The sequence below is a fragment of the Falco biarmicus genome, chromosome 13 (assembly GCF_023638135.1).
Source record: "Falco biarmicus isolate bFalBia1 chromosome 13, bFalBia1.pri, whole genome shotgun sequence".
Classification (NCBI taxonomy): Eukaryota; Metazoa; Chordata; class Aves; order Falconiformes; family Falconidae; genus Falco; species Falco biarmicus.
The window spans coordinates 1,346,344-1,358,512 of NC_079300.1; the positions used below are offsets into that span (position 1 = coordinate 1,346,344).

Below are 12,169 nucleotides of genomic sequence, written 5' to 3' on the forward strand. Positions count from 1 at the left end.
AGTGTAAAAAGCGTTACTTTGTTTGGCATGGGAAAGGTTTTTAAAATGAAGACTCCTGTTGCGATGTCCTCATTGATCAGAAAGATTTACATTTCTGGTGCCACAGAGCATTCTTTGTGTGTTCATTCGTCAGTGGGTATTAATCAGCTGAATCAAGATCTGTTTTTCTGAAATGCATCCATTGAGCTAGATGCTGTGAGCACTTACCTGCTATCTGAAGAATCTCACTGTAACAAAATATATTGGCAGGGTTGCCACGGCCGTTTTGTTGTTCTGGATTTCTGCCGGAATGCTGTGCAGAGTTGAAAAGGCAGGCAGCTTACCGTTGGGGCAGTGACATGGGGGGGAGGCTCCCTGACAGTTGTGCCACTTTGTTGAAGAGTGAATGAATATGCTGTCAGGGTCTTCCCCACCCCCTTCCCCCCACCCCCCACCCCCCTTGTTTGGCTTTGTAATCGCTCAGTGGATATTGCCTAACAAAAGGTATTTTTATGGGCTATTAGCTTTGTGGTGTTAGGCATTATAAATAGATGTGTGTGCATGTATTGTGTGTATTGTGTGTATGTATTATTGTTTTCCATTACTTAAGGTTAACCCCTGTAACAAACAAATTATTTCAAAGGCCTGTGGATGCAGTCCCTCACTTTAAATGCCCTCTTTGCAGCCATTGTTTTGCTAAGAGCTCTGATTCTGATTCAGCATAAAATTTTTTGTGGAAAGCCTTATTTTACCACCCCCCCTCCCCAAACAAAAACACCAAACCAAACCCCAACAAACCAAACAAAAAACAATCAAAAGCAAACAAAACCAACCCAGATCTGTAATGCAGATGTTAAGCTTTTGTTCCTGATGAGAAGATACAGATTTGGAGAGGCTGATCAGAAATTTTTATTACTTTGATGTGAAGTTATCAGAAATTAGCAGTTGTTTTGTCAGCTCCCTTCTTGCTAAGAGGAGGCAGCTAAATTGTACTTGCTTCCATTCCAGCAGCAGCTTTTTGTGTTAGTGGGCAGTAATGTTGTCAGCAGCAACACCACTATGAAGCTAAATCCGCATTATAATCTTTTTTATGCCAGACATACAGGTCATTATGACTTAAAAACATTAAGCAAGAACAGTAATAATAATGAACTTTGAAATAAGCGAACTGCAAGCCAGACTGCAGTTGGCTTCCATATACTGAACAGCTTTGGTCATGGACTGATGCTTTCAGTGAGTGTGGGGTTGGCCAGAGGAGCAACAGCACTGTCCAGCATGGCAGGCAACAGAGAGCTGCATGAACCCGCTGGCAGTAGAAAAAGTCAGATAAATGTTTGAGAACCTGCATTCGATCGCTACGTAATGACCCGTGTTCAAACCCACAAGGATGCCGTGCCATCTGTCCCTCTCGCCAGCCTAGTAGTGCTGTTGCATGTATTCTGTCGTTTTGCAAACAGAATAAAATGACCTCATAAATCTTATTGCTCTCAGGTGCTGATCACCTCATTCTGGGGGCTTTTGGTGTTCCCCAGTTACTTTGGTTTCTGACAGATCTTCTACCACGCTTGCTCTTTCCTAGTCTCACTCACCGCAAAGGCTTTGCTGTCACTTGTCTTCTGTAGTGACCCTTGACGTAAATAAACTGTTAATTTTTTTGCAGTAGCTCTGACCCTTCTGTATATTCCTTTTACGTGCTGTCATTTGGTTCTACATGCTACTTGCTCCCAGATAATAATTGATTCTGTAAGATAATTGTTTTTTGACTGCTGATTTAAAAATCTCTTTTATCTGCCTAATTGGAATTATTTTTAATTCAGTACAATTTAGTTCTGGAATATTCAGATAGCAAGATGTAGTATTCATGTGAATGTAAGCCTTGCCCAGCTAATACCTTTATTTAGGGGTGATGGGAGAGTAAATGTTGAGAAGAAATGTTGCCCAGAATGGTTCATGGCACCTGTTTAAGTAGAACTCTGTTGATGGGAGTTTTGCAGTTGGGAATGAGACATTGTTGAGGCCTTATAAAGGGGAATTGTAGGAATTGTTTGTAACTGTGCGTGTACCACTGCACGTTTGTGTTTGTACAGCTGAATTAACTTGAGTTTTTGAGAAAGTTGTGGGTATCAGTCATTGATTAAAGCAGTGCTAATGAGTAGAAAAAAACAGGTTAAGAAAATTGCCCGAGTAAGCCTGTTAGGATGTTGTTCCTGGTGGCAATTACCAGCTTGTTAACAATCTACCTAAGGACATGGGAACACCCTTAACAGGACCCACCAAAACTTTGAGGAAACTCTTGTCTTAGAGATGGGCAAAGTCCAGTACTGGTGAGATCTCTGGTGTTTCTAGATCCTGTGCTATAAAAAGAAACAAGCAGGATATGAGTTAAACCTGTATTTCTAAATTTGGCACGTAGCCTTTAGGGGAGGGGGAGCCTGAGTATTACAAATTGGATGTTTCTTTTAAACAACATAAGGGCAAGATGAGGGAGATCAAATACTGTCTTGTGATGCTGTTTGACTTTCACTGAATTGGATCTAACTTTAACCAGGAAAGTTTTGGATTTACCAGAAACAGATGCTTTAAATAAATCTTTTTGATATTAAGCAAAAAAAGCCAGTTACACAGTGCAACCGATTTGTAGTTGGTTATATTGAATATAATCACTCAGGCACTCAGTACTGATCTTTGAGAGATTCTGTCATAAAATTTTAAGAAAAAGGTTTTTATGATGCGTCTATCACTGATTGATATTGTAATTAGCAGATGGATGCAAAAAAAGACAACCTTTTAATCAAACTTTGATGCATGGTTTCCAGAGGTAATAGTACGTTCTGTGGAGGGTGGTACTTGGGAATGCTGCTTCTCTCTGTCCCTCTCTTTTTATTGTCTTAAAAAAAAAAAAAAATTACTATCCAAGATTTCTACTGTTCCTTACAGTGACTGTGACTGGATAGATTCTAAAAGTGGAAGTTGTAACCCAGCATGGTCACACACCCTGTCAGCGTGCCATAACATATACAGCAGGAAGAAATGTTGTATTTCCTAATTTCCTGAGCAGAGTAAATTGGCAGCGCACCGACGAGTTCTCCCAACTATAAACATGTCTGAGTAGAGTAGAAATGAATTGCAGTTGTCTGCAGCCAGTGGTGGTCAGCGGTTGATATCTGGTTCGTGAGAAATTGTAGACTGTGTAACTTGGAAACTTTTTAATTTTTTTTTTTTATTTCCTTCTTGGATGCCAGTGCCAGTGAAATTTCAGGCAACTGTTAACTGTAGTACTTGTCCATGATCGTATGAGATCTTATAGCAACTTTGTGTGCTTTGCCAGTTAGTGCTGCTCTTGACACTAAAAAACCAAGTATGTAGCATAATGCAAGCCAGCGACAACTTGAAATATTTTGTGCTTTGAAATAAGATGGGTGGAGGACAGAAGGCTGCTGGAGGGCTGCCTGCACGAAGCAGCCAGGCTATTGGAAAATTTTGTGGCACCGCTTAAAGGGGAAGAGTGAGGAGAGAACTGTGCACTGTAGTAGACAGCATTAGGTGTGTCTGTAGGCAGTGTCCTGTTTTTCATTAAATGATAATACTGATAAACATTGCAGTGCAATCTGCAGTTAGTGTCAGACCTTTAAAAAACAAAACTAAACAAAAAAATCCCAAACAAAACACCCCACCCCTTGATTATTCTGTGTGATTGAGACAGACTCTGGCAACCACTCAATTTAGGCAGCTGCTTCTAAGCACCCCTGAAAAAATGTCTTCGTTTTGGTTTACCCGTGTTGTTAAACACTTGCATGGCAAGTCTCTGTTCATCCTGTTGTCCTCCTCTTACATGTTTGAGGTTTGTTTGTAAAACAAACTATGGAGAACACTGGTGGTGCACTTTAAAAAAAGAAAAAAAAAAAGGAAATGCTGCAAGAAGAAGGATTTTGAAGAGCCAGTGTTAGTAATTAGATAATGTAATAAAGGGCTGAAATAAAACATTTCAAAATACTTTAGCTTTTTTTTCTTTTTTTTCCCCTGTGCTATAAGAGAACTTTTTTGTTAGCTGGTTTACTCTAGGGAGTTCAGGATTCTTTGAGGGACTCATCCTGTATTGATTTGAAGAATCAGTCAGCAATATGCAGGCGAGCAGAGGTTATCTTTATTCTGGAGCGCTGGGTGCATGGGGGATCGCTCCACCAAAGTCATGCACACTGAGGGGACTTTTCAGTCCCCCCTTTATACAAGCTACTCAGACCTATTCATTAGTTTTCCAAGAAATTGTTTATATATTCATTACAATTCTGAGAATTCATTTACATATCTCGTGCCTGCGCAATGTCCTTGAGGAGTTGTCTCTGCACAGACTCTTATTCCTTAGCGGTCACGTTTAAAGTCTCCATCTTCACCACGTTGCATGTACAACAGGAATCTAAGACCAAATGTCCCTTCTAAAGATAACCAACACAAGGACTTAGCAGTCTGTGCATCCGTCATGTGGCAATAAGGGTCCTTGGACACTTCCCGACTTTTAACTCAACATAGGTGCGTCATCCTTTAAGTGGTACAGCATTCGCTATTCAGTATAGAGGCTGAAGGCAAGATCAGTGTATGGGTTGCAGCAGCTTCTGCGTTTTTAAGGATTGCACTGACGTTGGCGTGCCAGTGTAGGTAATTCTAATGACCTGCAATAGCTGATCTGCATGAGCTCTTATACCCCAAACTGTAAAGTACTTCTAATGAGCATTGTGGAAGTAAATGATTTTGTTTTCTGGTAAAATTCAAAATGCAGGGAGGATTGGAAAGCTTTCAGAGGCCAAAGAGACTTGCATATATGGACCAGAGGGCAAATGATAGGGCAGTTCTTAGAGCAGGCATGTTTAGGGTAAGAAGTCAGCACAGGGTTTTGGTTTCTGTTCCCATTTTCCCTGTTTCCAATCTGTGTTTGGTGTCGGTGGCAGACTGGAGCATATGGCACATGAGCACCATGTCCAGCTCAGCCTGCTGTGTATTGGTTTTGTTCATCGTTTAGCAGTCACACAGAGCTTTATTTCATTGAACATTTCTGGTATCATACTGCCTTTGTTACAAGAGGAAATGTATTAATGTGTGCTTGAAGTGGTTTGTTTCTAGAAATTCTAGTCTAACCAGATCAGCAGTGCTGTTTCTTGGGTTTGGCAGCTGCAGCTAGAGAATGGGAAGTCGCTTTGCCAGCATCGCTTACACTGAGCTCTGCCAGGTGACATCGCCACCCTTTGACTTGTATCGTCTGAAGGTTTCCCGTACTCCTCTGCCAAAGGAGAGCTGATCTCGCCCTTCCACAAACCATTTAAGTTGTCCTTAGCTTATGAAAGTCAGGGGTTGTGTCAGGTGAAGTGTAAAATGTGAGAGAAAGTCCAATTTTTTTGTAAGAACAAGTAATTTATTTTATTTTATTTTTTCACAGGTTCTTTAAAGAACTTGAAGCAAGACATCAAAACAACATCTTTATTGATGATATCAGTGATATAGTTGAAAAGCATACCTCCTCAACGTTTGATCCATATGTAAAATACTGCACCAATGAAGTCTATCAGCAGCGAACGCTTCAGAAATTACTGTAAGAACTGATTTTAAAATACGATTGCAAAATCACTCCCTTTGTAGGACGAGTGGGTAGTAGGCTGTGGTGTTTGGTGCAAAACCTATGGCTTCCAGCTGAGCATGTACTTACATGCTCAGCGTTCCTCAATGTACAGGTTCCTTTGAAGTAATTGAGAGTGAAAGTACACCTGGCTGTGCGGGCCGGTCTGTTTGTGGTCATGTGTTACGTTCCCTCTCCACTGACAAGTATGGTTTAGTCAGTGTCAGACACACATGCCGTGTTTGTCCCACGGGAGGCTGCTGCACTCACGTTTGTCTACAGGAGAACTTGAGGTTTCTAAATGGCAATACTGGTCTGGCGTTGTACGTAAATAAAGCTGAAGGCTTAGTCAGTATGACTCCTGCAGATCACACTTTCCTATTAATAGAATAACGATTTATTTAAAATCTAGCAACTTTCACAATTCTTCGGTAAAACATACTGTTTAGTTCTCTTCCCATTTTCCCCAACAGAGCCACAAATCCAGCATTTAAAGAGGTGTTATCACGGATCGAGTCCCATGAAGATTGCCGGAATTTACCAATGATCTCTTTCCTCATTCTTCCCATGCAGAGAGTTACTCGTCTCCCCTTACTGATGGATGTGAGAACAGAGTTATTTTTCTATTTTTCCTTGATGCATATTCTTTTAATGTTACATTGTTCCTTACAAAATTCCTGGTTCTCTTCATATCTTCTTACTTACACCAAGTCCGGGGCTGTAGATACTGCTCTGTTGATTGTGAAGTGCTGTTGTGGTTTTTTGCTTACTGTGCCTGGTATCTCCTTTTCCTGATCCTCCATTCAAAAATTAAATATTTGACATTCTGATAAAAAAATGGTGTAGGAAAGGGTCAAAACAATGATGAAACCAAGGAGGAACCTAGCACAAAACCTGTATATAGTATTTGGGTTAAAATTAAACCCTACAGTTTAAGAAACAGGACTTCCTGTCATATACGTTAGGTGAGGGTCCTTTAACAGTAAATACTTCCAGGAACAGGGTCGTTAAGACCCTCAGGTAAAAGGGTCCTGGTGTAACCCCGAAGAACGAACTCCGCTCTCGAGCGCATGGTGGCTGTTGGCGAGCGGGACAGTATTGATGCGCTTGCTGTCCCCACAGTGTGCTACACTGGGATGTTCCCTTCCTCCGCAGGTTACTGCGTGACTTAGGAAGCCTGATGATGTGCCAGTGAGCGTTTGTGAAGCAAAGTTCACAACGCTAGAACTAAATTTATGAGCTTGACCACCAGCAACAGTGCAGATGAAAATCCAGGCTCTGATTCTAGCATTGGCAGGATCCAGAAGCAGGACTAACAGTTTTGTTTTATATATTTGCAAACTGTGCGCTGATTAATTTGATCATGTAGATAGTTACTTAGTTCATTCATGGACACTGAAAACTGTCTTCCCTGCAGTACGTTTCTAGGTGAAAAATGGAATAATAACCCACTAGGTGTGCCTTCCCTTCTTCAGTTTTTTCTTTTCTTTGCATCCTTCCCCTTGCATCCTTCCCCTCTTTGGCTAAAAGAATCTAAACAAGCAAACCAAGCATTTTACTTTCCACTGTTACAGTTTTGTTTTGTTTGTTTTTCTTGGAGATGGTTGTGTAAACCTTATATCGAGACTTCAAAGTGAATTTGATTTTTAAGGCTTCAGTACCAGAAATATGGCTCCAACTACATTAAAACAAATGAAAAAAAGTGATTTAACTGGTCTGTCATCGATTTAGATGCCTGTTTCTGACAGCACTTCATCTCCACCTCGAACTCATAAGAAAAACTCTGTCAATAGTTAAAACTGTCATGTGTAAGTCATAGAATTTATTTCTCATTACTTTCCAGTACTTGCTCTGTCTGGATGCTGCAGCTGCCTTCTCTCCCATGTGCTTGTTTGTTTTAATAAAATAATAGTTATGTATATTTTTCTACGGTACACATAACAGCATAGCCTTACGAGCTGTTTCTGTGAATCCTTTGGGAATACCTACCTTCCACAAAAAGGTCAGACAGAGTAACCCGGCGCAGTTTTCTTATTGCACTTACGGTTGTACTTCAGTGGGCAGTTCAGCTTCCAGGAAAACCGTAATGCTGCAGCAGGAATGACCTGTTCCTGTGCGGCTGCAGGGGATCCCATTGTGGTTTGGGAAGAAGGAAGAGGCAGGGCAGCAGCAACTCCCCTCGCCGGGAGGGCACAGCCCAGCTCTGCCGCAGCGTGCCTGCGGGTGGAGGTTGGCCCAGAGGGGCAAAACATCATTTACATCACGTGGCTCTAGAAAGCTTTCATGGGAGGCATTCCTTCGTGTGACCGCACACTCTGAAGGAGTGATCTGGTGTTCCCTCGCTTACCCCAGTCCACAGCTATCACTGGGTTTCCAATTAATATGTACATAAAATTCTGTATTTGTTACGGTCTGTGCTTCTTAGTTTTCTGAAGTAACTGACATTTTATTTCAGACTATTTGTCAGAAAACTCCTAAGGATTCATCAAAATACGAGAACTGCAAGCAAGCTCTGAAAGAAGTGAGCAAGGTATGTTCCTAGAAGTTTAATCTGGATGCAGTATTCTTTCTGCTTTGTTTTCCCGTCTAAATTGCACTGCATGCTTTTGTTATTTCAAAAATCCACTTGGAGAAGTGGCTGCTTTTGCTTTTTGTTAGTCACTAGAGAATTAATTTTCATGTTTATTACCCATTTTGTTCACTGCTTTCATTGTGTAGCTGGACAAATTGATCCTGTTTGCTACCACTCCTTCCAACAGAAAGCCATATGGTGGGCCACAGATACAAAAAAAGCCAAAATGCTGTCCTGACAGTGAAAGTCTGAATTTTCTGAGCAAACTTCAGCTTTTGTTGTAAATTAATCAGATTATCTTCTGTCAGTTGTTCAAAACTGTTCTCCTGTAGTCATGCTCTTCTGCCAAGAACGGATGGCAGAAGAGCACAAGTCCATTTTCCATGAGTGAATTGCAAATTTCAACAGCACTTGTATAATAAATTCCAGTTCCTTCCATTTGAATCCGAGCAATCAGATTACCTTTTTAAAAAAAAAAATAGTGGGAAATTACAGTCCATCTGTTTAATATTTATGTTCTGGAACTAGACAGTTCTTTAAAACAGAACATGGTGGTACAAAAACTTAAGGATCTAAGGGCTAGCTATTTTTTGCTTCCAAGATCTGGGAATTTCCAAAACTACAGTGCATTGTAGGCTGTTTGGAGCTGCGAAGTACTGGGCATTCTTTATTAAAACCAAAGCTTTCTCTGCATGTGTAGTGGGTTTGCGTGGCCTGGTTGGGTAGCGGGGGGCTACAGGAGAGCTGTAACCCTTCTCAGTCAGAACTTTGGGCTGAACCTTTGTACCATGTAGACTCCCCTGAAGAACAACTGATTCTCATGGCTTTGTAGGGTAACTCAGGTTGCGGGGATCTCAGGAGATCAGCCAGTGCAGCCTCTGGGTGGAATCGGCTGTGGGGTCAGACCTGCTTACTGGGGGCCACCTTCAGCCTGGTCTTGAAAACTTTGTGATCCAGTGTGAAAATGTCAGTTCCTTCATAAATTTTATGCGTCCCTGGAAGTGTGTTTTATAAAGGAACAAGAGTTTGTCTTACAAGTCTTGAGTACATTAAACCTGTTAAATAAATGTCTTGGTTTTAGCTGGTGCGTTTATGCAACGAAGGTGCTCGGAAAATGGAAAGGACGGAAATGATGTACACGATCAACTCCCAACTGGAATTTAAAATCAAGGTATGATGATACTTCTGACCATAAGTCATGTAGCTTAGAAATAGCTTTGACTGCGTGTTAAGTTTTGATGGGTTTATTGCCAGCGTAAGCGAAGTAAATTAGCATGGGCTGTAAATACTGATGTGACTTTTCAGTCAAGGAAGACAGGTTCATGTTCTGGAGTAGCTGAAGCCCTGGAAGCCTGGAGGGTAACCACCAAGGACTGCTGCATCTAACCAAGCAGATTAAGCTTCCAGATGAGGCTTTTCAGGGAAAGGGAGTATCTGGATATGTATTTTTAAAAAGAGTAATTTTAGCATTAATTACTGAAGAATGAGGTATGCCCAGACTCTGGGTTTACCTTTGTGGATTAAACCCTGTCCCCACTGGGGGGACAGCACCTGTGCCACCAGTCACGGTACGGTTTTCTGTTGTTTGACGTAATTTGTAACAATGTGTGTGATGGTCTCGTCACCACTCACACAGAGTCATATGCTGCGGTGCCTCTGTGTCCGTCCCGTCATCCATTCCCTCACGGCTTGCCAGGGTATTAACTGCTTTTTTGTCTCTTTCTCCTCATGTGAAACAAAAGCGGAAGAATGCACAGTAGCCCTTCCGCGCAAAGGGAGGCTGTGTTGCTGCGCAGCGCACCTGGCCAGCTGCCTGTGCTGTGGAAGGCTCTCATAGGATGGGAACTTGCTGGGTGGATTAAGAACTGTTTTTTGGGGAGGTGCTGCAGCGAGCTGTGGAACAGTTCTGTCTGCTGTGCTGGCACGGCTGGCTGTGCACGAGCAAGGGGTGGTAAATTCCATCATCCCTGAACTGACTGGTCTGCAAGGTGTGGGGAGGTTTGACGTTCTGCTTAGGCTTCTGGCTGCAGCTGAAGGACAAATGGTGCATTTGTAGGGAGTGAATTAGTGTGTGTAATTGGAGCTGTAAACAGTGGGACTCGAACAGCACTTTCCTATCGCACAGAAATTCTTGCATTGAAATGATCTGTGATGGCAGGATAACAAAACTTTTGTCAAGTATTTTCACTTTAAGTAGAAAGGTTGTGTTTTAGCAAAACGGTTTTAAAATATATATTGAATTAAGTATTCTTTGCTGTAAAGACAAAGTTAAGTTGCTGTGAAGATTTTGCTGTTAGGAGAGGCCAACTGCTGCTGCTTGGCACAGAGATGCTCTCCCATACGTGACAGGAGTACGCTCAGGTAAATGCCTTTAGGCCAGGGAAGGATCCCAGTAGTATTTGACTGTCTGAAAACTGGTATTGGACTACCCAGATCTACAGCAGCATGAATTAACAACCCAGGCCTGTTTCTACTTGGAATTACGGTCTGTTTGTACAGGAGTCTGATGGCCTGCTGTAAAAAAATGGCCTGTGTGAGGTGTCATCCTCTTTGTGGGAGATGCTGGAGAACAGGGTGGTGTCCACGGAGGCAGCGCTGCAACCCCCCGGCCTGGCTGGCTCCCCCAGGAGCTGGCTCTGGCTGTGCCTGAGGGCAGAAGCTGCTGCCCCGGCCTGCGACAGCACATCTGGCAGCAGCGTGGCTGCGCAGCTGAGATCCTGCGACGCCTGCCTGGGACTGCACGCTCTGCAGCAGCAGGCTCCAGGGTGGGGAAATAATCCCAGCTAAACGACACCTTTATTAATGCAGTTCACTTTGGTAATCCCACAGCTCTGTCTTGCTAGTGCAGGTGCTGCTAACCCTCAAGTAATTTTAAAAACTCCTAGGCTACTGCAGTATTAAAATTTTTTGTTTTTCTAGCAGGAAAAAATAGCAGACACTATAGTCATAGTTAGTAGCCGTTTTATTGTACTTTCAAGGTATTTCTTCCAAGTACAGTTACTTTTTTTCTTTTCAGTGTTTGTTAAAATACCATTTCTATAACCAATGTCTCACGGTTACATAATGAGTGTCCCTTTGTGAGAAGACTTCGTTACTACTACACATGTAGTAAGTAGAGGTCCATGTTTTTAAAACAGTTCTTTAAAGGATCTTGGTCGGCCTTTGAGGAAGTGCTGTGTCCCCAGAAGATGATTTTCAACTTGTCTCAAGTATTTTGCTTTTCAGGCTTGGACTAAAAACTGTAAGCAATTACAGTATTTACTTGTAACAAACACTTCTTACCGAGTGACATGGCTACATTTGCTAAGTGTGGTGATAATAGCCTAAAATAGTTTGGATCTTCTGAAGTCCTTGGGTGATTCACCTTGCAGTTTGATTCAGTTTTCAAATGCACAGAAGTACCGAACAGTGCGTTACGTGCGTATAGTTTATAGCCCCTCACTTTCCCCACGGGAAGAGGACGCACGCTATTGCTCCCGACTTCACAGAAGCCAGAGGCCCTGCACAATTCGCTGCACACGCTCTAACTGGCAGTTCTTGCTGTTTTCATGGGAGTAACAACAACTTCATCCATTTTGCTTTTCTGTGTTTTTTAATGCAAAATTCTTTGTGCATCTTAAATATAACATATTTGTGGTTTAGACCTTATCAGTGGCTTGAGAGCTTGCCAGCTGGCATATGAAAGACTGCCTTGGCCACATTTCAATACATTTTTAAGTTCTGACAGCTTTTTTTATACAGAAAAGAGATGGTATACACGATGTACTCTTTTGGCAATTAAGGAAAGATTTAATATTACAGTAAAAACAAGCTGCCTCTGGAATATAGTCCAAGAATATAGGACAATGTGGTGAACTTGCTTGGAGGACAGATGAGTTTTTAGTTCATCCTGAAATAGAAATCTTCAAAGTACATTTTGTCTGTAAAACAAGCATCATGGTGCTGTAACTCTGTTTTGTAACCACTATAAATTAGGTAAACTATTTCTATTCTCGCTTCAGCATCCCTGTGTT

The 12,169-nt window shown here is 41.9% G+C and overlaps 1 protein-coding gene across 1 annotated transcript in view; it reads left to right on the forward strand.

Moving 5' to 3' along the window:
- The window catches only part of ARHGEF26 (Rho guanine nucleotide exchange factor 26), a 58,357-nt gene that overhangs the window by 25,706 nt on the left and 20,482 nt on the right, over positions 1-12,169 (forward strand). Inside the window, exons 6-9 of the mRNA XM_056357997.1 lie at positions 5,408-5,560; positions 6,058-6,187; positions 8,040-8,114; positions 9,238-9,327. Of these exons, the coding sequence (XP_056213972.1) occupies positions 5,408-5,560; positions 6,058-6,187; positions 8,040-8,114; positions 9,238-9,327 (448 nt within the window). The remainder of the gene's footprint in view (positions 1-5,407; positions 5,561-6,057; positions 6,188-8,039; positions 8,115-9,237; positions 9,328-12,169) is intronic.